Source organism: Notolabrus celidotus, chromosome 21 (assembly GCF_009762535.1).
Source record: "Notolabrus celidotus isolate fNotCel1 chromosome 21, fNotCel1.pri, whole genome shotgun sequence".
Taxonomy (NCBI): domain Eukaryota; kingdom Metazoa; phylum Chordata; class Actinopteri; order Labriformes; family Labridae; genus Notolabrus; species Notolabrus celidotus.
In genome coordinates, this window is record NC_048292.1 from 27,422,437 (window position 1) to 27,447,977 (window position 25,541).

The following is a 25,541-nucleotide window of genomic DNA, read 5'->3' on the forward strand; positions in this document are numbered from 1 at the left end:
ATCACTATCATCTCTCTCTTATTCTCCTCTATCCCTCTTTCTAACCCAAACTTGGTTGAGGCATATGGCTGTCTAACATGAGTCTGGTCCTGCTGTTGGTTTCTGCCTGTTAAAAGGAAGTTTGTCCTTGCCGTTGTAACTATCTAAATACTGAAAGTGCTCTACTCATAGTGGATTAAGATGATATAAGATTGAGTTTTATCCTGTCTTGATGTTGGGTCTTCGTTAGTTCAACATAGAGTACGGTCTCGACCTGCTGTGTTTGTAAAGGTGTCTTGAGATACGATTGTTGTCATCATACAAATAAAGAACTTTTGAAATATTGCGCAAGTGAAAAAAGGCTTTCCTTTAAATTTGCTGAATGTAGGAGTTGCATAGAACGGCACAGGATAAGATGCAGTCCCCTCTTACAGTCAGGACTCAGTCTAATCTCATCTTAATCCACCATGAGCATTGCACCTCACAATATTTAGCTAGTTACAGCGGCAAGGACAAACTTCCTTTAACAGGCAGAAACCTTGAGCAGAACCAGACTCATGTTAGACAGTCATCTGCTGAGACTGAAAGTTATATATATATATACAGTAAATCCATGCATAGGATGATTCAGCACCACAGACCTGTTGCCACCCAGCGAGTCCTGTAACAGCCGGGTCAGCTTGGAGTCTCTGTAAGGCACGTGGGTGGAGCGCTTGCTCCTGTCTCCAAGAGCACTGATGACATTCCCCAAAGCAAGCTGAGATCCAACAGGAGGGAAAGAAGAAGCACTTTGAGATTTGTACATTGACAAATGTAAAGTGGGTTATGGATAAAGAAATAAAAGTCTTTTTTCAGGGTTATGTAAGATTGATAGAAACAAGAAAACAGTACTTGTGTTTGTGTAAGAAACTAATGTTTGCAGTTCATGATCTGGCCACTTGAGGGCTCTGTTGCTCCACCAATATGATTGTCCATAATGTTTGTGGAAACAAGAAATTCAAGAATGACAGATGACTGTTGTGCACAAAGAACACTGACTGTACTAACACAACCCTTGTCATGACTGTGACCTTTGACTGAACGCCTTCTGTGTAATACGTAAGCTCTAATGCTGATTCTGTTGATCCCTTAGCTTTCTCACCAGCCCACAGTTAATGGAGATGCCCTCTTTCGCTCTGTCTCCTGTTGCTCCAGTCCTCTTCAGTCTTTCAGAACCAGCCAGGTCCACAAAGTGAAACTTAGCTGTCAGTGTCTCAAACTCGTTAATCTCTGAGTTGTTAGCTAGACGGTTGTCTGTCTCATTATCCTGGAAGAGAGAGTGGAGTGAAAATCAACACACAAGGATCTGCAAATATCAGGGAGAGAGAGTGGTGCTGTGTCAGAGCATTTACATCGTTATCAGCAGAGCACACTCGAACTTGGCAAAGGTGGATGGTGAAGATGGCGTGGGAGCGTGAACTTTGTACGTTCATCTGAGTGCTGGCTGTGGTGCGAGACAGAGCGCCCAGCTTCAGACACTGGATCATCTGTTAGAGAGGACGGCAAGAGAGAAGGACAAATAAAAAATCATCAACAAAAGTGTGCATCAAAACTTCCAATCAATCTTATGAGGGTTATACCCTCTCTCAAAAAAACAACAAAACATTGTTTTAAATTTTTTTTTTATATAAAGAGCCATTAAAACATATAATTAATAAATATATGAATGAAATTTGTTTTACTTTTTTAGGTATATTATTATTATTATTATTATTGTTGTTGTTGTTATTAACATAATAACTATAATAATAACTATAATTATAATTATATTATTATTACTATTATTAACAGGATAATAACAGTATTATTAACACAATAATAACATAGTTACAACAACAATAATAATAATAATAATAATAATATTTTATTTTATTTTAAATGATTTTTAATTGAATTAAACTGTATGAATTTATACTGAAAAAATTGTTGATTTCAAAATAAAATGCAGTACTTTTAATTTGAAAACAAGGGAACAAATTATGTTGTGGAGATTAGAAACACAAAAAGCTGTAATGAAATTAATAGAAACTTGACACTAGTATGATCACACTAATAAAGACAGTTATACAATCCTTAGATTTAACAGTGGTGATAATGTGACTGAAGAATATTTGGGGGCGATAAGCTGACCTCTGCCGCAGAGGTCACAGTGCGAGTAGTGACCCCAACAGTGTAGATGCCTCCATTTGCGTCCTCATGGATTTTGATGTTGGATCTCTGCTTCCTGGCTTCAATGTCTCGAGTTGAGTCGAATAAGTCAAGCACTTCCTCGTTGTACAACTGGGGATTCGGATAAATTAAAGGGAACAAGGGACAGAAAAAAGGTCTTACAAACTTACAGCATGAATAAACAATCTAATTATTTTTCCTAGCCTTGTACTTTCTTCTTAGAGGGGTGAGGCAGCTGCTTCCTCTCCAGCTGTTAGCAGACTCTTGATGGCTGTTAAGAATGCAGCCAGTAGCTGACCAAAGATACAGACTAATGACAGTTTAATGGCTGCAGGGTCATCTGGTTGCTTTAACAACTTAAAATCGCTACACCCCCTGCTGACCTCCGACCCCTTGCTGTCAGCAGGTTCTGCCTACATCTAACTAATGGACCTTAAGTGGACTGGATGTTTTGAGTTCTGAACCCATGCTGGTAAATGCACCATAATTGGGGCCAAAAACATAAACTTCTGTGTTCCCATCCTGCCATGTCAGCTTGTTCTGGTCTGCCTGTGGATGTTTTATGCACCTCCAGGAATTGCGCGTTGATCTTGAACTCAGGAACCGGCTTGCCCTGCTCAGTGGCAGCCTGTGTGCGCTCCTCGATTCCTCTGAACAGGTGGTAGACAGCCCGAGGAATGATACCAAGCTCATCTTCTCCAATGTTGACGTCGAAGCCGGTTCCCATGGTGTAGGTCTTCCCTGAGCCTGTCTGGATGAGGGAGATAAGATGCCATCAGTTACTTAACCTAATGAGAAAAAGTTCATTTCTCTCTTATCCAATGTCTTTTTAATGATTCTTTCCAGATATCCTCTACACCGGCTCCCCATTAAATCTAGTATGGAATTTAAAATCCTTCTTCTGATCTACAAAGCTCTTAATGATCAGACACCTTCTTATCCTAAAGAGCTCATAGTGCCTATTACCCCTCTAGAACACTACGCTCCCAACATGCAGGCCTGCTGGTCATACCTAAAGTCTCTAGAAGTAGTATGGGAGGTAGAACCTTCAGTTATCAGGCCCCTCACCTTTGGAATCATCTACCAGTCTCTACTTTTAAGAGTAGGCTTCAAACTTTCCTTTTTGATAAAGCTTATAGTTAGACCTGGATCAGGCTTGGACCAGCTCTTAGTTATGCTGCTATAGGCTTCGACTGCTGGGGGAACTGACACACTGACACGCTGGGATCCTATCTCGAGGTTTCTGACTAACAAAACCATCTATGAAAAATTTCAAACCCCAGCTTAGTCAATGGAGACAGTAGATGCCTGTCTAACATGAGTCTGGTCCTGCTGGAGGTTTCTGCCTGTTAAAGGAAGTTTGTCCTTGCTGCTGTAACTAGCTAAATACTGTGAGGTGCAATGCTCATGGTGGATTAAGATGAGATATGATGGAGTCCTGTCAGTAAGAGAGAACTGGATCTTACCCTGTCTTGGTGTTGGGACTTTGTTAATAATTTAACATAGAGTACGGGCTAGACCTGCTATGTTTGTAAAAGTGTCTTTGGCGCTATACAAATAAAGATTGATTGATTGATTGATTGATTGAAATGTCAAGTTATCACTCTAACGTTGGGCTAAGTCAGAGATTGGAGTGCAGCACTGAGAAGTTTCCCTAACATAGGGGGGTCATGGAGAAAAGGCTGGTCGCCATGGTGACAAAAAGAGGAATGCAACATTGAGCTCAAAATCACGCGTCACCCTTCTCCTCTGCTCTGAAACTCCCTGACGGGAGTGTGTATTTCTGTACAGCGATAGATCATGGAGGTTCAACTAGAAAAAATGTGTGTATGTGAAAGATACAATAGTGTGTTTATCAACTTTATTCTATGAGACTGCACCTGCCTGCTCACTTTGTGCACAGAAACACACACTGTGTTTTTTGTGCCCGTGGGAGCTTAGAGTAGGGTGTGTGTGTGTGTGGTGGTGGCCTCAACTGCACTCTGTGAAAGGCTCTTTGACAGGAACACAAGGGCTGCAGGAACAATGTGAGGGGAGAATAATGAACAGAGAGAGGAGTGAAGGGACAGAAGAAGAAGAGGGAAAGCTTTACTGCTGTAGAGTGTGGCTGCATCGGGAGACAGTGAAAAAACACTAGTGGGAAGTAGTATTGAGTGCTTTTGATGAAACATAAAACTACATTTAAAAGAGGGGGAACAGTTCCTGCAAACACCTAGGATGTAAAACAACATTGAGTATGCAGAATTATTTGAGGTATTGTCTCTTCAGTGGACTTTGTCTAAACCCTCCTGTTACCCTCAAATTTCCTAACATCTTTTATCCTTGGGGTCAATTTGACCCTAGCAATTTAAACCTCCAGAAACTGATTGTTACCCAGGTTTATGTGTCAGGTACTTTATGTTTCTTTGTTGACTAACTAAATAACCCTTTAAATAAAATATATTTGAAGCATAAACACAATTTAAAGCATTAGAAGGACTTTATTTGTAAAACAGAACATCAAACTGCTGTGAGTTTGTCACGCTCTCCTCGGCCCTGCCTTGTTTCTATGTTATAAAAACGTATGACACAGGACTCATCATTGAATGTCTTTAGAGACATGGTGACTGGAAATATTATATCTCAATATAAAGGTTGGCGATTCGATCCCAGCTCCTGCAGTCACATGTGGAAGTGTCCTTGGTTATAGTGACCTCAATATCATCCAAAACAACCAAAACAAATGTGTGTAAAATGTTGATATTACTTATGTCATATACTGCTACAACAGCCTGGGGTCAAATTGACCCCAAGGAACACTGATGCGTAATTATTTTTTACAGGAAATTGGGACATATCAATATTTTGATTTTATGTTTTCCCAGTTGTCCCCATTAAATTAGGAAAAGTCATGAAATATGAAGCCAAAAAAATCCTGTTAGTCATTAATTTAGAGACGCTAAAAACTGAATGAGGTCCAATTGATCCCAAGGATAATAGGAGGGTTAAGCAAAACTGGGAGTAAGGGGGTAACTGATACATTTCTTACATGCATGTGTAATAGAGTAACAAAAAACAAAGCAAGCACCTATGCAAGGCTAGAAATGGATATTGTCTCGTTTTACATTAACTGTTGAGGATATGGTTAAATCATTTTGAAATATACATATTTGCTGTCTTGCTTGGGAAGCTCATATCTGCTAACTGCCTCTCGGTCCAGGCAGATGGCTAACATGAGTCCAGTTCTACTTGAGGTTTCTGCCTGTTAAAAGAAACAAAGTTACTGTGAGCTCAGGGAGGTAATGTGGTAAAGTCCAAGTAGAAGCCAGGTGCTCTTGAAGAATGAATTGAAAAAACTTGGAGAAAAAAGGGGGGAAGCCACAGGGGCTGTCTTCAGGCAGATCAGCTCAACAAGGAATAGGTAAAAAGCCTTTAGTTATTTCAGAGCAGAACATATTAAAAGTGGTATTCAGAAGCCCAACTCAGTCGAGGCAGATGTGTGTCTAACATGAGTCTGGTTCTGCTCGAGGTTTCTGCCTGTTAAAGGAAGTTTGTCCTCACCGCTGTAACTAGCTAAATACTGTGAGGTGCAATGCTCATGGTGGATTAAGGTGGGGTCAGACTGAGTCTTATCCTGTCTTGGTGTTGGGTCTCTGTCCATAATTTGACATAGAGTGGTCTAGACTTGCTCTGTTTGTAAAGGCGTCTTAAGATAACGTTTGTTGTGATTTGGTGCTATACAAATAAAGATTGATTGATTGATTGATAAATGTCTGATCATCATGAAACTCTGAGTGTTAGTGTAGCCTAGCTTCTGCTGAAACAGGAGAAACAGGAAGTCAGACTCTGTCTTGAGGTAATAAATCTTTCTATCAGCAACTGCAAATGTCATGACTCAGCAAGTTTTATCCCTTTTCTCAAGCCTTACATTAAAAAAATGTTAAATTAGGTTTTTTAAAAGCTTGCAATGACCTCATGTTAACTGTAGAGATGTGAAAAAATATAGAAAGAATTTAAAGATAATGTTTTCAGCTGACAGGTTGATGTTAGATCTGCATAATGTTTTGACTTTGCAGTTTAGTGCCCTGCTGTGGTATGAGGTAAAGCAATGTGTTCACACTCTGTTCTGATTGAGTAATAAACTCCTTCTCCATCTATCTATCCATCCCTCCCGGGCTAATCTATCAGGGCTAATATGAAGCTTCATGATGACAGCAGGTTGGAACATGCCAGCTGATATTGTATTGACAGAGCCAGTGCAGCTGTAAGACAAGCTCACTCCCTTCTTGCTTGTCTGCTGATATGAAGTGAAATCGGCTCCATATGACGTGATGCCATAAATCTCTGGATGTTGGAACAGCTACATCCCCTCAAGCAACTTAATGTTAAAACAAAGTGTATGTATCATGCTACTGAGACAGTAAAATACAAGTCAAAAGAGTGTTAACCAACCTGTCCATAAGCAAAGATTGTGGCATTGTAGCCCTCCAAGCAGCCCTCGATAAGTTTCTCTGTGCAGTGGGTGTAGATATCCTCCTGCTGGCTGTCCATGTCAAAGACGTGGTCGTAGGTGAAGGCCTTGTCCTTACCCAGCACTACTTGTGGCTCCCCTGGCATCACATACGTGCAGATGTGACAGCCCTCGATCTTCTCTTTGGCCAGCTGAGGACGGATCCTGGTAGATAAAAAGACACAGTGATATTTTTGACTGTAATTCTCAAATCTTCATAGGGGGGAAAGAAATCTAACGCTGATATTTGTGAGACAGTATTTCTTAAGCAAGGATGATATCAGGGCTCTCAAGAGACACACGCATTTCAACCTGTTCACATGCTCACACGCCACGCTTTGTATTTCTCACGCAGAGTAATTACTAGGACAACGCCCACCAAGTTGTGCCGCTTTTCTTTAAACTGTGGAACAGGTAGGAATCCAGTGGGTTTCCTGTAGAGTTCAGAATGAGTTTGCCACGCACCAGCTAATCAAGAAGAAATAAATATAGCTACCCAACAGCCAATCAAAAAATAGCATCACTGTATCAGGGTAAAACAACGCAACAACGTTACGTTCCAAAGAAAAGGATGCACATGTGCAATGCAGACTGACCGCAGATTAGAAGACTTGGTCTGTCTGAAGGGAGTTCAAAACTTGGGAGCCCTGTGATATACTTTATTTTGGGACTACGAAGAACTCAGTTTATTTTATTTTTTATTTTTTATTTGATTTATTTGTAAAGGGACCATGTACAATATTTAACATAAATGTCACCATTTGATGCATTGTACCAGAGTTAGCTTAAAGCTAATTTACATCTGCAGTCCCTTGGCAGGTCACAATTAAAACATCACATTGTTAAAACGCTTGCACGCACACACACACGCGCGCGCGCACACACACACACACACACACACACACACACACACACACACAAACAATACTGTATTTCAAGTTAAAAGTATTAAAACTGTGGTTGCAGTGTTGAGTGTCCTTAAGCAGACTTTTCAGTTTGATTTTGAAGCTGCTGAGAGAATCACAGTTCTTAATATCCTCTGGTAAGGTGTTCCACTGAGTTGTGGCTTTCACAGAAAAAGCTGACTGCCCAAAGGCAGTATGGTGAAAGGGTACATTGCAATTTCTAAACAAAGATATTCTTGTGGATTTAATGGAGTCCACTGAGCGGAAGTTTATAAACTGACATATGGGAAAGGATCATAGCATGCATAAAAATGTATCTAATTAGCTCAAACAGTGTGTAGCTATGCTAGTAGCACCATGAAGCTGGAATTAGCAAAATGCCAACCTTAATTCAGTGGTATGGTTAGCATGCTAGCATTTAGCAAGTTCAAAATTTTAGCATCTACCTTTAGTTTAGCATGTTAGCATGCTGTTATTTTCTAAGATTTACTCACAGAAATGAAAACACAGTTTACGCCTCAAACACTGTCGAGTATAAACTTTGAATGTCTATCAGTGAATAATTCTTAGTATTGTGTTAGCATGCTGGTATATTCAAGCTAGCATGAAACAAATACAACCAAGAGGAGTTTTTCAACTGGAGGAACTATACCCTGGAACTAGGGACTTTACCCCTGAACTACGTGCGTTTCGACCAGTGGAACCAGGGTCTAAATTTAGTTCAGGGGTAGATAATCTCCCCCCTAAAAAGCCCCTGCTAAGGGGATAGTACTTTTCAAAAAGCCCCGGGGCTTTCGGGGGGCAGGGCCTGCAATGCTGAACGTGTCTGATTGGTAGATTAACTGCAGTGTTTTTATTCTGTCCGCCGTCCACAATAACATCACACACATCTGTGATTCACTTGATTTCTCTTTCTTTCATTAGTTTTGATTTGTTCTATCTTTTTTGTATGTGTGTGTACTTTTCAAAAGAAGAAGCTGTGATTCTCCTGATTTAGCAGCTTGTAACAGTAGTCTTCTCTCAGCCCACCGTGAATGCATCTCTCCCGGTGTTACAGTTTTAAAAGTGACCCTGTAAACTGGAGACCTTCAGCTGAACGTGTCAGTGTTTGTGGAGTTTACACAGCTGTTGAAACACAGAGGGAGTTTTAAGATTCAGTATCCTCATCAGATATTTAATAATGGTCTAAAGACGTTTATGAGTGATGCATCCGGCTGAGAGTCTCCAGTTAACAGGGTCGCTGTTTAAACCAAAACACCGGCCGATCTCTGCCACGGCTTTTTGAGTTCAAAAGGATTTTAAAGCCGTGTTGAAACGTCTTTGCTACTCGCGCTTATCTCCTCTCACGTGTTGATTCAGTGAATCCATCTGTGATGAAATATAGCACCATCTAAAACAGACCAGCTGAGTCTCTTCATGCTAACAGGCTAACTGTTGTGTTGCTCATAATGATACCTGCCTGTCCGTCTGCTTCTATGGTGTCATCTGTGATGAATGGCATTCGTCTTTGTTTTACTGCCCTCTACTGGTCTGGTGGTGTAGTGCATTTACTTTTATTTCCTCCATACGTCACTGGCCTGATTTACAATCTACCCGGAACTTCAGCTCGCGGTCGAAACACAGAACAATGGGGGCACAGGAACCTTTTAGTTCAGGGGAAAATAGTTCTGTGGGCTAAAAGACCCTGGAACTCTTGGTCGAAATGCACCTAAGGTTCATAGAAATGAAATATTTGCAGCTGTTTGTTTACAAAAATGCTAATGCTAAAGAAACCTAAGAGAACAATATAGAGTTCAAACAGTTTGCCAATAGGGAATGTGATACTGACACTGCAAGCTACCTTTAGCTGCACAGTTAGAACGGCTTAAAACCTGAACCTTCAAATAACAATTTAAAAAGAGGAAAATAATGAAAAATCCAGATCAAGAAATTTCCTTTTATTTGGTCGTTATACAACTAAGTTTGTGGCAAAAATGTAGCTACTGTTGAGACATTTCCACTGAGCCACAGGCAGCTATGTGCTACTTCTGTTTAGCTCTGTGTATGAAAGACTGTGCAGTACCAGCACACTCTCCAGCAAGCACCATACATAGTACAGAGCTCTCACTGTTCAGGACAGGGCCAGAGCCAGAGCTAGAGCCAGAGTGAAGGAGAGAGCTCCGGGTAAACATTCCCACCCTGGATTTCATTAAGGAATCACTCTGTTTGCTTTCCTGCAAATAAACACACTGTTGTTACGTCATTTCCTCCCATGATGCACCCCTGCCTGTCATCACTGAACTCACTGTCCACCTGAAAAGTGGAAATAATGGAGACAGATGAAGGGAATGTTTGGCCATATTGGAAGCATTGAAATATTAGAAATCTCTGCAGTTTCAAGAAGAAGGAGAAAAAGAAAGATACAATAAAGGTCAATACTGAAGTACTCTGTGTTAATGAGGAGAATAGATGTAAAAATTAAAGGTAAATTCCTGCTGAGATATCATTCATATTTACATAACATTCTATTAACATTTCTCCAAGGCTAATAAAAAAGAAAACCATATTTAAAGCACTCTGGGATTTAAAGCTCCTGTGAGAAACTCCCTGTATGTGTCCATGTTGGCGCCCCCCCGTGGACAAAGTGAGACATGTATCTTGCTGATTTTGTCCTGTATGTAAATTAGATTTTCTGACAAAAATCTCCCCCTGCTTTCAACTAATAGTAAAATATTATATAAATATTTACTGAAGAAAAAGCATAAAAAGAGTTTTTCTTTGACATGCTGTCAATCACCTCGTCTGACACCAACCACCTCAGGTGATTTCAGGCTTAAAAATAACAAAACAGAAGTTATCAATACCTTTTCTAACACTCCCACATTTGCTTTTGTGGGTCATAAAGAGGCATCACTGTTCATTTCAATCCATTTCATGACCGCTGAAAAACTTCTCACAGGAGCTTTAATTCCCCAAACACCTGAGAAGTGTTGTTTTGAAAGGCTGCTTTGTCGCCGTCTGCTCGCAGCAAGAACTCTAGTGAATGTCTGACATGTCTGGTGATGTGGTGCTTTGCATACACTTTGCATTCAGTGTGTAACCCTTTCATATTTTGTGGGCTTACAAAAAACGAACACAATGAAAGTGGTTAGATCATGAGTCAGTAGCATTTCTCAATGGCCTGAAAATGTAGTCAGAGTGTGAGCGTGCATGCCTCTGTGTATATGTGTGACATCAGATTCCAGCTATTTGGCAGACTATCTGGGATTACAGGCCTGATGAGAAAAGAGGACAGAGACAGGAAGGCATGGATCTAGACTTGAGGAGTCACGCCTGTGTAACTTTACACCTGAATAGCATTGTACTGTCAGATTTGTGCTTTTGACAGATGAATGATTAATGCATAGACGTTTCTCACATTAGCTATGTCTTTCAGAGGGATAATTCTGCTTTACATTACTAATTGTTTTAGGTGGCTGTGACTCAGTACACAGATCAGGTTACAGACTAATCGGAAGTGGGGTGTTGTTCAATCCCTGGCTTCTACAGCCTGAATTTATAAGGGCATGTCACTGACAATTGCTTCCTAATGCAAAGTCGGAGTTGTGTGATTGACCGTTCTTAATCAATCTATCAATCAACCAATCTTTATTTGTACAGCGCCAAATCACAACAAACCTTACCCCAAGACACTTTTACAAACAGAGCAGGTCTAGACCACAGTCTATGTTAAATTATGAACAAAGACCCAACACCAAGACAGGATACGATCCAGTTCTCTCTTATTGACAGGACTCAGTCTGATCTCATCATAATCCACCATGAGCATTGCCCTACGCAGTATTAAGCTAAATAAAGGGAAATGTAAAAACGTCCTTTTAACAGGCAGAAACCTTGAGGCAGGATCCCAGTGTGTCAGTGCACCAGTTCCCCCGGCAGTCTAAGCCTATAGCAGCATAACTAAGAGCTGGTCCAAGCCTGATCCAGGTCTAACTATAAGCTTTATCAAAAAGGAAAGTTTGAAGCCTACTCTTAAAAGTAGAGAGGGTGTCTGCCTCCCGGACCCTGACTGGTAGATGAGTCCAAAGGAGAGGGGCCTGATAACTGAAGGTTCTACCTCCCATACTACTTTTAGAGACTTTAGGTACGATGAGCAGGCCTGCATGCTGGGAGCGTAGTGTTCTAGAGGGGTAATAGGGCACTATGAGCTCTTTAAGATATAAAGGTGTCTGATCATTAAGAGCTTTGTAGGTCAGAAGAAGAATTTTAAATTCAGGGTAAGATCCAGTCCCCTCTTACTGACAGGACTTGATCTTATCTCATCTTAATCCACCATGAGCATTGCACCTTGTAGTATTTAGCTAGTTACAGCGTCAAAGGAAAACTTCCTTTTAACAGGCAGAAACCTCGAGCAGAACCAGACTCATGTTAGACAGCCATCTGCCTTGACCTTCTTAAGGCATAGGCACCTGTGTGTGATTAATGCACATATTTAATTCTGTATCATTCTATGAATATTATCTAGTGCAACTCTGTGTTTCATAACAGGACTCTAAACCACACATAAAAGACGATGTTCTTGGTGAAGATGATGTAACATCGTGGTGTCAAAGGGTTTAGGCCATGTGAGAGGAGACTGTCATTTAATGGCAGGATGGTTTAAGGCATTGCTGTTGTGAATCTGCAGTAATCTCTTTGGCCACCATCCCAATACTTGACAGAGTCATTACTGTAATCCAGTGTAACAATGGAGGCACTCACTGCAGCTTAGAGCAAAGCCATGAAGTCATTGGGGTATTGGTCACTTCAGGAACTTACAAAGATGGTAAAAACATATGGACTTACAGATAACATTAGGGTTACATATGATGAAATAAGTCAATGCTTGCTCATACTATAGAAGAACTTAAGGAACAAGACGGTATTGCTGCAGCCATATTTGGTATATGCGAAACAAACAGTTTGATTGTGCTCATGCAATGCTTCTGTTGTGCTCTTCTATGATATCCCCAACATCCTCCATAAGAAACTCAACCAAAGGAGGGAGGGGTGATAAAGAGGAATAAATACTCTGAGACAGACATGACACAATGGTTACACCTCAGGCAAAAAACTGATGACAAAAGTGAATAAGAGGCTATCACAGTCCATCCAAACAGACTTTACTTTTCTGTATAGTTACTGTCTTTCATGTAACAAGATCACTGGACCGAACCGATTAAGCATTAAGATAGGGCTGGGCGATAATTTGATAGCGATAGTTATTGTGATATAATTTTTCTCAATATATATATATAAAAAATGTTCAATAAAGATGTGATATATTTAAACCTGTAATTACACCCCCCTACCACTGGAAAGCATTTAGGCACTAATGTGCCTTAAAGCTGGGGTTGGTAGTCAGATTTAGATCCACTTTTTGTTATACTGGTTAAAATGATCTTTATGTCCTGATGGCAATCAATACATAATGTGTTCTTAAAAAAGAGTGAAAAAAAACTGCTATCTACAGCCGGAGTAAACCTGGGAAAACACCAACCAATCACCGTTTTTTGGCTCCTCAAATTTTTAACCAATCAAATCCCGTCCAGCCATTCTGCCCGCCTCCTGCGCGTACATTTCCCCGGCGTGCACTCCTCCGAGTCCCCGTCTCCTACCTCTACTTCCCCTGACTCTATTTACTGCCCCTCTCGCTCGTCCTCGGGCCTGTCCCCTCTGACCTGATGAGGTGCTTTGCTCAGGACTGTAGTCCGGATCAGAGTCTAAAAAGCTCTCACCAACAAGCAGAATAATTAATGACGTTCAGTAAGTCCTACAGAAAATATATATTTATTGTAGCGTCCGTCCGGACGCTGTAGTGATGACGAGCCGATTCGTGAACACGTTGATCTTTAATAGCCGGTCACTGTCGGCCGTGATCACGCCAACCAACAAAACAACAATCAATGTTTGAATGAATGAAGAACTTCTCCTCTTGTCTCTCCTCTCTCCCACTCGCACACTCTACACCTCTCCTGATGCCTTCACTGACCGTCAACACTGTAGGAATTAAGAACCTCTACACTGAACACGTTTAACAAACAGTAGAGCTGTTACAGTATTATATATGTGTTATAACTTTTCTCCTGATATCGTGTCACCAGTACAACTGGATAATGCTAGCATGATAGTTGTGAGTACTAACAGCAGCCATGTTTGTTTGTGTTTTTAACTTTCACTATGAGAATGTTTTGGTGAGGACCGGTTTTGAGTCAGTCACGATCATATGGTCGAGAATCAGCGGCGCTCGTGCATGTGAGCGGGGCGGCGTCGTTTTGGAGGAGCTCTGAAGGAGGAGGGGAGGGGTTAGACGGAGTCATGGGGAAAAGCTACATTCAAATTCATGCTGGTTTTCCGAGACTACCAACCCTAGCTTTAAATGCTAGTTGACACCCAACATTAGACAGAAGAAGAAGACGGCATTGAACAGCCAATCATGTCGCAGGGTGAGAAGTAGTTGGGCTTAGAGATGTTATGGAGCAGAATGTAAACACAGCTGAAACAGGCGACAGCAACACTGAAGAAAACTCAAAACCTAGCAGCTCAAAGCAGAGTCGTTAGTCTGACACTGAGTCGACTCTGAGTTAACTATTAACTTAATACACTTCATTAAATATACTTTCAGGATGAGGGGAAAGTAAACCTGAGAAAAATAAGAGTCTACAAACTAAAACTTGACAAAAATCTCATCTTACATTAAAGACCTGCTCCCTGTTAGCACCGTCAGAAATGATGGATTCAAAAGTTTATCAGAAAACTCAATTCCAGATACAAACTGACAAACCGTCTTCAACTTCACTGAGGAGCAAGAATCTGACTTTAAATTTAAATGAAATAATGATTTTATATTTATCGTGATATTTAACGATATCATCTGATATGAAAAATGTAATCATGATAATTTCTTTTTCAATATCACCCAGCTCTACATCAAGACATTCTGCTATTTTCTTATTTCTATGCTCTTCCAGGTTTTTATTGGCACACATTTTAAGCTTCCGTTTTAGTTTTTGTCTTTCGGTCTTCGTCATGCATCATAGGATTTCTACTATTGTTCTCCAGATTTCACCTATTTACAAATCAAGTCTGCTATACCCTTAGGCATATTGTTTTCATCTCTGGGCATATTGGACACTTTATTTTGAATAGTGATTTGGATGTATTCACAACTAACATAAGGTCTGGCATCACACGTGTCAGCTAACTGTAAACAGGCGAGGGATAAGCTAGGTGTGAAGCATGTCCTGCTGCTGTATTATTAGTGTGACTGACTTGTGATTAAGATCTGGCAGGCTTCAACCCAAAACACTCTTTTCTCCTGGTTGAGTTAAGTCTGCCCTTCAGCACTGTGGAGACTTACAGTTAATCTACCTTACAGAGTGACACACACACTGGCTCCACTTAGGCTCTTTCTCTAGGAAATTTGACTCAACCACTTCCTGAATGTGCAGTCTTTAACACGCATAGAGAAGCGTGCCTCAACACTTTCACACTGTTGTGCATAAACTTTTATGGAGTTTACTAAACATGACTACGGTAATAGTTATCAAAATACAGTATATAATGCAGCAGCTTAAAGATCCTTTAGAAAATAAAGAAACGGTTTGAACATCAATCACTTGTAGTATTTTGTATAACCATAGTGGTCTCAAGTAAAGTTTTACAGCAACCGATACATTTACTGTGACTGACTTTCAAAAAATGGAAATCCCCATTCTCAGGTAAACACACACACACAAACATGCATCCACACACTAAACACACTAAACCAAAACAGAGATCAGGAGCTCCTGAAGTATAGAGACCTTTGTGAAACAACTGCTCGCCACATTAAAATGCTTTGGCAGTTTGTAGCCTGGCAAAGGCAAAACTAGGGCGAAAATATGAAGAAGTTACGGCATTCAGAAGATTTTTATTTACATGGTTCAGTTTTTGGACAACCAAGTACTTTGCATGCAGTTGGAGTCAGTAGCTGGTTTGTTTGGTGGAAAAGCAGGGGGCCCAAATGTGCCTTTAACACTAGTTTCCACTAGAGATGGGCATTTTAACGATTATTGTAATAATCAGGACCCCCCCCCCCCAAACACACACACACACACACACACACAGACACACACACCTGTCCCATTAACAGCCCGTTTGTGTGTCAGTCGTGTTAACCAGCAGCAGGACGAGGTGCTGTTAGTAGCGGGCACTAACAGCGTCTGTCTCGATCTTTATGTCGGTGTTTCTGTGACGCGGCGTGGCGTGTGTGTTTACATGTTACAGTCATGCCGCGTCACAGGAAATACGTGTGTAGTGGTGTGAGATTCAGAAACGTAGAAACTGGCCAAGACTGTCACAAATGTTTTCTTCTTCTTTTGCTATTTATTGCATTCAGCATTCTTCTTCTTCTGTTTTTTAATACGGTTAGCAAACAGCTTTAAGACGCTCTATAGCCACCGTCTGGCGGGTATACTGTATTACAACCAGGCACTGGTAAAAATGACGAAAAAAATTTACTTTTAAATTGAAATAAATACTGAAAGTAATTCTTCAACTTTTACGCAGTGAACGAATAGTCAAATATTCGAAAATCATTGCCCATCCCTAGTTTCCACTCAACCTTAACAGAGAAGACAGCATTTAGCAGCAGGGTTAGAGGTGGGCGGGGCTTAAAGACATTTGGAGCGGAATGTAAACAGAGCTGAAACGAGCGACAGTGACACTGAAGAAAACTCAAAACCTAGCAGCTCAAAGTAGAGTCGTTAGTCTGACACTGTGCTGACTCTGCTTTAACTATTAACTTAATACACTTCATTAGGGGTGACCCCAAATAGTGGAATATTCGACGATTCGTTCTAACGAGCCTTAGTCGACTGCCAATCTCATAGTGGAATATTTGCATATGAAACGTGGATCATTCCATTCAAACCATGGGGGTGCTCAATTTCTAATTTTACATTATTTTCCTGTTTCCCATAAAAATAGAGTCTCATATATCCTATATTGATATAAATATAGACTTATTTAATGTAATTCTGAGAACAGCTCTTGAAGTGTTAAATCTCCTTAAAGTGGTAATTAAATCTCCCCTGGTAATTAAAGGTGGACCATTTAGCGGGGACCTGTGGAGCAGACGTACCTCAGCTGGTCTTTAAATCTTTCTACGTTCATGGCAGCTCAAAATGTCAGGAAATAAAACTTCAGTTGATTCTAAAAACTAGTGATGAAGATGAGGAGCAGCTTCATGAAGAGGGCTGTGAGATCAAGGATTACCGGACCACACAAAAACTGTACAGGGCCAAAAGAACGAGGAGGGATACCCAAAGCTGTCTGAAGCCTCAAAAACAATCCACAGCATCCCATCCACCTCCACACCATCAGAGAGGATATTCTCAAAGACAGGATTTACAGTCAACATAGCAAGGAGCGCACTTCTGCCCATACACACGATGGTTTTCCTCACGTACAGTTTGAAAAGACTCAAGAGGACAAAGACGCGATGAAAGACTGTTTTAAAAGGTTCTGTTAAGAGATTTAAAAACCCTTTAGCTGGTTCAGGTTTGATTTTGAACATTATACAAATGTTTAGTCTTAAGTTGGACAAACTACCCTCTGCAGTGCTGCTCTCCTCTGTGTGAACACTGTTTAAATATCTCCTGATTCCTTATTCTATAGTGGAGCGTTGTTCCATGTTTAACTGATGGTGGCCTTCTTTGAGTTTTCTCTCCTTCATCACCTCGTTGTTTTTGCAATATAGATTTAAAAAATCTAAGTTTATACTTATAATATTCTGTTGTCCCTTTTACTTTAAGCTATGAGTCTCTTAATTGTAAATGGTTATGTGTAATATTGTCATGTGGTCACCATCATGCAGACTTTGGGTCAAAAAGGAAAAACAACAAACATTCCACTATTCGTCGACTATGGGCAAAATCTGATGAATCAGATTCCACTAAGCAAATCCTTAGTCGGGCTCACCCCTACACTTCATTAAATATACTGTCAGGATGTGGGTAAAGAAAAAAAATCTGCTTTTAAATTTGAATGAAATGATGATTTCATATTTGTCATGATAATTATCGATATGAACTGATATGAAAATTTGTATCGTGGTAACATTATTGACAATATCGCCCAGCTCTACTGTAGGAAACTACTTTCTGCCAACACAACCACTTTAAAGCAGCCACTTGTCTTTGAAGTATTTTTTCAGAGAGTCTTAGAGGAGCTAATGAATAGATATAGTTAAGCTTGACTAGAAGTTTCAGTTTTCTGTTCAAACATTAAGCTAGCTAACCTAGCTGCCTCCTGTAATATTGAACTAATATCTTTGTATTTCTCTCCTCATGGGAGCAAGTAAACAGAATAACTGAAAATGTTGAATGTTGATGATTAAGAATAGTCACATTAATAATTTGGGAAAGGGCAGCTTTGTGTCTGAAAACTATCATGATGATATCTAGGCAAACACCAAACTACTCCACCAGTTTCCCAGGCAGTTTAATAACCTTGAACTCAAAGCTGTCCGCAAAACTTGAACACTTTGGGCCTTTTTTACATTAGAGTGTCCTGTATTGATATTCTTGAATCAATTCCTGTTGGTTAGAAGCAGGTAGAACAAGAGAGGTAACAGCAATTTCCTCAAAACTTGACAATAGTTTACGAGTTGCTTGCTTAAGTTGCCAGCACTTTCATTCAAATATGACCCATAGTTTAAGAACTGTACTCAAAACTATTGATTACTAAGAATGTTGTTTCCTAACATTTAACAAAAGCATTGCTGGATGCAAACTTAGCCTAATGGTTAAGTTGCGCGCCCAAATAACGAGCACTGCATTGCGTGTGCAAACAAAACAATTGCAGGGGCTATTTCTGGGCGTGTTGCGGGTGATCTACTATGACTGCATGCACAATTGATAACAGGTGCAAAAGTGGTGTGAACCGCCCTATTTTAATGAGGATTCTGCATGTGCTACCGGCTGTCACCATGGAGAGTTTGAGAGAACAGAGTGGCCATAAACGAAAAATTAATTAGGTCATCCAGCAGCTCAAAAATGGCATTGCTGGATAGACGATATGTCTCTAGTATTTTTATTTCTGACAGTCCAAATATGTTGACACGTGCATGGAGGATTCTCTCTCTCCTTCGTCTGTTGCCTGTGCTAAATGATTATATTTGCATCTCCTCCTCCCAGTATTTTGCACGTTCTGATGATCTACATGTATTCTGCATATTCATGAAGGCAAACATACTTAATGGATAGCGGGTGCTATTTAGCTCATTTGACAGACGTAATCCTTGGTGCTCCCGGTTAGTACGTCAGCTTTGAGCGCGCTATCAAGTTTGCACGTGTTTTTATTAGTGGTGCAACGGATCATCGTTGATCCGTGATCCGTACGGATGCCTCTCCACGGTTCTGCACGGACGTGGGTTGATGAAAAAAGTTGCGCGTATTCAGGAAATGACTGCATGTTCAATCCACACTCACTCGTCAAGCGCAGCGGTAGTCATGGTAAGTGAAGGAGCAGATGAACTTGAAAAAACCTCCTGCATCTCTTAAGTCACATGTATGGGAGCATTTTGGGTTTCCCTGTGAAATACAGTGAAGGCTGAATGTGCTTGAGCCACGTTATGAAATTTCGTTGCGCACCCACTAGACCAGAGGCCGTCAATACGCTGCCCACGGGCCGCACCCGGCCGCCTATTTGTGGCCCCCGAACTGTTATTCCTTCACTCTGTGTTTTGGTCGGGTCACCCCGTGTTTACCGGGACTTGTCTCCATGCCAACGATACACAGACAGGCTGTTACTGGGTCACTTAGAGTCCATTGCTGCGAGTGCAATTTTTAACTTTCACTTTCGTTTTTGGAGCAGTTCGCATGTTGGCACTTTGCCAGCTGTAGGACCCTAGAATAAAACAGTGTGTTCACAGTTTGCAGCTTAAAGAAAAGTGGATGGGGAAAATCAGCGATTGAAAGAAGAATGGAGTGAAACTTTTGAATTCCTCTGCTCCTTCACTTGCCATGCCATGAAATGCAGTGAATGAGGCAGGACTGGGCCCACAGATAGGGTGCTTTGCACATGCAGTACATTTTGAGTTGAATCTTGTTTTTATTTAATGGGCAAAGTGTTTTACAAAATAAATAGAGGGACAAAGTTATATTTGTCTTGTCTTCTTTTTTTGCTGATCCGAAAAATGATCCGATCCGTGACTCAAAACCGTGATCCGATCCGAACCGTGAGTTTTTTGATCCGTTGCACCCCTAGTTTTTATACACACAAACCTTTAGTAGATCGGGCCCTAAGTAGCTAACAGGAGAAGAATAATGCTAACTGCACTGAATAATCGCAGATTTAATGCCAATGTTTTTTTAATAGAATTTTGGCTTGAAATGCCCATCCCCAGTTAGCATTCTTCTTCTCCTGTTAGCTACTTAATGCAGTTCGCAAACAGCTTAAAGACGCTCTTTAGCCACCACAAGAACTGTACTCAAAACTATTGATTACTAAGAATGTTTTTTCCTGACCTTTAAAAAGCATTGGTCAAAGCTGCCTTCAAATCTATTCAATGTCAAAAACTTAAATTACATTTTAGCTTAGCACTAGTGTCCAGATAGCTTGTTAGCTTTTGGCCAAAGGTGCAAACTAGGTTCTAACACATCATTTTAACTCTGCTAGCTTGCTCCTATTACAAAAGGGTTTTAAAGTGTCCATTATTTCAGTATTTTATCCTATGATAAAACGTAAACTGGTAAAGTGGTATTTAAATTTATGTAAAAGTGTAGCTTTAAGATTTATCCTATGTAAGGATAGTTAGTTCTAGGGTGTTCTGGTTGCTTTTGCTGCCTTTTGAAAGTCCAGTTTGATTCAAAATGAGTATGACTGAGCTAACAGGGGCTCAGAGTTAGACACTGCAAGAGCACAGGCGCATGACACACATGACCATTTAGAAAACCAGTGTTGATACAATATGGCTGCTTTCAAACAGCAGAATTTAACTAAGCACAGCTGCATAATAGAAGACCAAGATGAATGGTGTATGGATGGGATACAATTCATTAAAGTCTTTCAATACATGAAAGAGAAGCATACACAAAGGACAGTGAGTACTGATATACCTATTTCTCCACACACACACACACACACACACACACACACACACACACACACAAACACACACACACCCTCACACACCCATACATCACATCCCAGACAGGGAACCACGCAGAGGGGCTTTGTCAGTCTCTCCCCCACGTGACAAGTCCTTTAAAGCTCCTGCACTCAGACTCATTACAGCGATTACTGTGACAACCTGAGACACAGTGGGGTCCTCATGCACACAGACTCTGACACACACAACACAGAGACATGTTTATCTAGAGAACAGATACTAAAACACACAACCAGGAACACAACTTCTATGTGATACAAACAGTTTAAAGGAGACAAAAGATGAAATCAGACACATCCTTTATTAAATCATTATCACCAATAATATCTCTCTTTATGAACAACACAAAAGGATGAGGGGAAAGAAGTGATGCCATGCTGGGAAAATAAGATGACTCAGTCCCTTAACACCATTCCTCTTACATAGCCAATCGAAACACATGCTGACATCACCCCTGATTGCAAGCAGCCTATCAAATCTCTCCTTTGAGATGCGAATGATCATTCTGCATCATTACTGACAATGAGATTAAAGTCATATGCTTTGTTCCTTCCTATCTAATCCAATCCTTTGTAATCTCATTTTTGGTTTAGAGTTCAGGTCAAACATGTACAGCTGGCACAGACGGGACTGAGTGATTCAGCAGAAAGAGGACACATCTCACACTGCTCCTAGCACACTGACTCATCAGCTGACTTCACCCTGACTGGTCACATATATTTTTGGATCTTACAGCACTAATTCTGTTCATACTCTTAGGAAGTTGGCTTGATGGATTGCAATATATGACCCAAGCCTAATGTTAGTGTGACTCTGTCTGGCTGACATTAGGGATGCACAATATTATCGGCACATTATCGGTATTGGATGATATTGGCTTTAAAATTAACTATCGGATATTGGCCAACACGTCGATATCCGCTGATATGATTAACTGATAAAATAATGGGATGTTGCACACTTTTGGGGCTCATGTTTTAGGTGACATATCATGCAAAATGGACTTTTTAATGGTTCTCTACCTGAAATATGTTTCCCTGGCATGTCTACAAACCCCCCGAGAATGAAAAAACTCCATTCTGCCCCTGTTCTGATTTCTCCACCTTTCTGTAAATGTGTGTGAAACCAGCCGTTTCAGACTTCAGTGTTTTTGTTACGTAACAACAATATCCGGTCTGTAACGGAGTCAGAGCTCGGAGCTTGTTCAGCCCATAGACTGTATAAAATAATACTGAATCCCCCCTCCGTTTTTCATTACCTGCACAAATGTGTGCTAACAATGAGCTTAGGAGGGAGGCATGCTAGTTGTAGGCTGTCTTAATAAACACAAAGGTCGGTTTTACTCCCCACGTCTGCAGATTTGAAGATCTAGTGGATGATTTTTATTTGTCATGGGAAAGTGCTAGCGCTAATTAGCATAGCCACATAGCTACATGTTCATAGCTGTGTACCAAGACACACGTCGACATACTGACAAATAAAACAACAAGAAACACAGAATCTGTGACCAATCCTTCAGAAAGGTCCTGCTGCCTTTCTGGCAGAGGTCGGTTTTACTCCCCACGTCTGCAGATTTGAAGATCCAGTGGATGATTTTTATTTATCATGGATAAGTGCTAGCGCTAGTTAGCATAGCCACATAGCTACATGTTCATAGCTGTAGCTGTAGCTGTGTACCAAGACACACGTCGACATACTGACAAATAAAACAACAAGAAACACTAAATCTGTGACCAATCCTTCAGAAAGGTCCTGCTGCAGGCGCCTCTCCGTCAGGATCAGATTCTGGATCAGATTCAGAGGGTTGAAGTAACGTGATCTCTGAGCAGCCGTGTATATTCAGCCAACATGTAAACATTAGATCAACGTGCTGGACAGCCGAGGCACATCCACTTCCTGAGGGGGCGTGGTCAGAGAGAAAACAGACTGTTCTGAGGAGGACTGAAGAAGAGGGTTTTCCAGGCATGCCAAAATCTGATTTCAAAGTGTTTTTTTGAGCATAAACTTTAAAGACATGTTTTGGGGACCTCTTAGACCAATATATATTGATGAAAAAAGCGTGATATGTCACCTGTAAGTTAAATTTGAATCTAAGCAGCAGTCTGTAAGGGACATGTAGCTGACTCATTTAGGCACACTTACTGTCAAAGAGTTAACCATTTTATTTAATTTGGGTTTAATTGCTGTACAGTTGCACTTTTCACATGTTCCCTGTGAACACAGGTTAGGTTTACTTACTATGTCAAATGTGAAATTGGCCACATTTGCCCTGGTTGTGGGTATTGTTATGATTGTATCAGGGAGAGCATCATCAAAGTTTTAAGTAGTATGTATCTTTTTGAATGAATTTGTCTTAAATAAATATGCAGTTTTAAGGATTAAGTATTTTTCTTATTTTGCACAAGAAATGAATATTACATAACAAATGTGATAAGAGTATCACCATAACACTGTATGCTAATTCCAATACAGAAGAGAGTTGATGATCTCTGCAATTAGGTGTGCGAAAAAAATATCGGTAATAGGCTAAATGAGTTGTAAAATATTGGCATATCGAATATTGGCAAAAAATCCAATATCGTGCATCCCTAACTGACATGTGCTTAGTTAAAAAAACTCTAATCCAGGTTCTTTGTTTCAAAATTTACAGAGAGTTTTTGTCAATACAGATAGAAAAGATCTACAAAACTTCAACTAGGCATGGGCATTTCAAGCTAAAAACACTTTTTGATAATCACTAGCATTTATTGTACTTTTAAAATGAGATAATATCCACATTAACTCTTCGATTTTAAATACGTGAACAAATATTCGAGCATTGGAAAATCATGTTCCATCCCTAACTTCAACATAAACCTATAAAGCACGTCGAAACAGAAAGCCCGGTCAAAGACTAATGTGCTGCAATAGCTCCGCAGCTTCCATTCAAACACTTACGCCATCACTTGCTGCCTGCTATTCCGTTCGACCAATCAGAGGCCAGGGTTGACTACAATCTTAATTGCCTTCAATTAAGCATGCTGGCATGATCACATCAGACACAGAAAAACACATAATTAACCAATACTATCGTACAAAAAAATGACTCTAACGCCTCGTAATATAGGAGGGATGTACATTTCGATCTTTGGAAATGTTAACAATCAATTATCGATTAATCATTTAAAATGTTAAAAACAATGCCAAATGTGTTTTTTCCCCTGAATCAAATTTTCCTTCGCGACACAATGTATATAACTGACAGTATTGAATATCTACGGATCATATTGAGGTGTTCAAAATGTAAAACACACTTCATGTTCCATACTTACATTTTGTTTTCCATCTTTCACAGTTTCAATTATTTTATACTGTAATCAAACTACTGGATGTCGCACCAGAACGATATATTTTTTGTTTTAAATAGTAACACGAACGTTAGCCTTAGCTGTGCTACATGAACGTTAGCGTTCACTACGCTACATGAACGATAGAGTTAGCTACACCAATTCAAAAAAGCATTAGCTATGTATGGTTCGTAGAGTAGAGTTCATGTCTCATTCTTACTTTATAAATCAGTAGCAAGTGTAAATGAGAAATTATGTTGAGCTTTCAAAATAAATGACTAAAACATTGAACAGGAAGTGAACACATGTTTTTTAGTTTTAAATATCTTGCATACTTTTTACGGGATTAGAGTAAAAAAATCGACTGAAATGTTGAACTGGCATTTCAACGTGGTTTTATTTTGAAACTGTTTGCGTGTTTCCAGCCTTGACTGTGGAGGGGCTTCACTGGGGAGGTCTGCAGAGGTAGGGACCCTCTGCAGGGAAATGAGAGGCACAGTGCAGAGGAGGAAACTGAAAACCCTTTTACATTTGTACATCACACCATTATTTTCTTTTCAAATTAAGATGAAAGGGATATTGACTCTTGTTAAAGAAAAAACGTAATTTCAAAAGTGACAATAATTTGAGTGAAACAAGCAAAGTTCTCTTGGAGTCACGAGGTCCAGTTTCAATAACAACTGAGGCTAAGCAGCAGAAGAATGTCCATCTGACTGTTTTGATGGGGATATGAGTTGACTGTAGTCCTCTGAGAGCCTTAAATGTGGACTGATGACAGTGATGCTCTCCAACAGAGGTTAACAGGGGTCCACAGAGCACCATTAACACTCCCATGCATACACACACACACAAATGCAGGTGCCAGCAAACACAGGCACTACCCAGGCAGTATTGCTCATGTTACCCATGGAAGAAAAGACTCCACAAACAGCCACTATGTCTCTTTTCCTTCCACTAGTCAAAGGCCTCTGTTGAAGTGTAATTACTGAAGGTTTTCTCTCTTTCTGTCACAGTTCTATAACCGTAGGAAACACAATCGTCCCCACTCTTTCACTTATGTCTGTTTTATTGTGTGTGTGATTTAAGAATGCCTCTAGGTACAATTACCAGCACTTGTTATGTAACTATATGCACAAACACACACACAAAAACATTTCTTCTATATAGCTTCAGCCAGTACAACTTATGCAACAGTTTTTTGTGTGGTCACCGGACTAAGTAACATATGAGTGTGGTGTAATGGGCGCCAGGGGCAAGATGATGAATTGAGAGAACAGAAGTAATGGATGAGTGCATTCAAATAATAGAGAAAGTAGTTTGTAGCCAAGCAGCAACCTCTGGTGTTGAGGTATGAAGCCAATGTAGGAGTGCAAAAAACTGCAATTCCTCAAGTGTCAACTTAAGGCTGGCTCAAAGGCCTGGCAAGACCATAGACTGTATATGAAAAGGACGTCACCCAT

At 40.3% G+C, this 25,541-nt stretch overlaps 1 protein-coding gene across 2 annotated transcripts in view; it reads right to left on the bottom strand.

The window, feature by feature from the left end:
• LOC117805363 (kinesin-like protein KIF21A) overlaps nt 1–25,541 on the bottom strand; it is a 72,988-nt gene that overhangs the window by 33,402 nt on the left and 14,045 nt on the right. For both annotated transcript variants that reach the window (XM_034674057.1, XM_034674056.1), the window contains exons 2-7: nt 6,619–6,841; nt 2,756–2,938; nt 2,149–2,298; nt 1,371–1,505; nt 1,121–1,285; nt 621–736 (exon numbers count right to left, since the gene is read on the bottom strand). In XM_034674057.1, the coding sequence (XP_034529948.1) occupies nt 621–736; nt 1,121–1,285; nt 1,371–1,505; nt 2,149–2,298; nt 2,756–2,938; nt 6,619–6,841 (972 nt within the window). The remainder of the gene's footprint in view (nt 1–620; nt 737–1,120; nt 1,286–1,370; nt 1,506–2,148; nt 2,299–2,755; nt 2,939–6,618; nt 6,842–25,541) is intronic.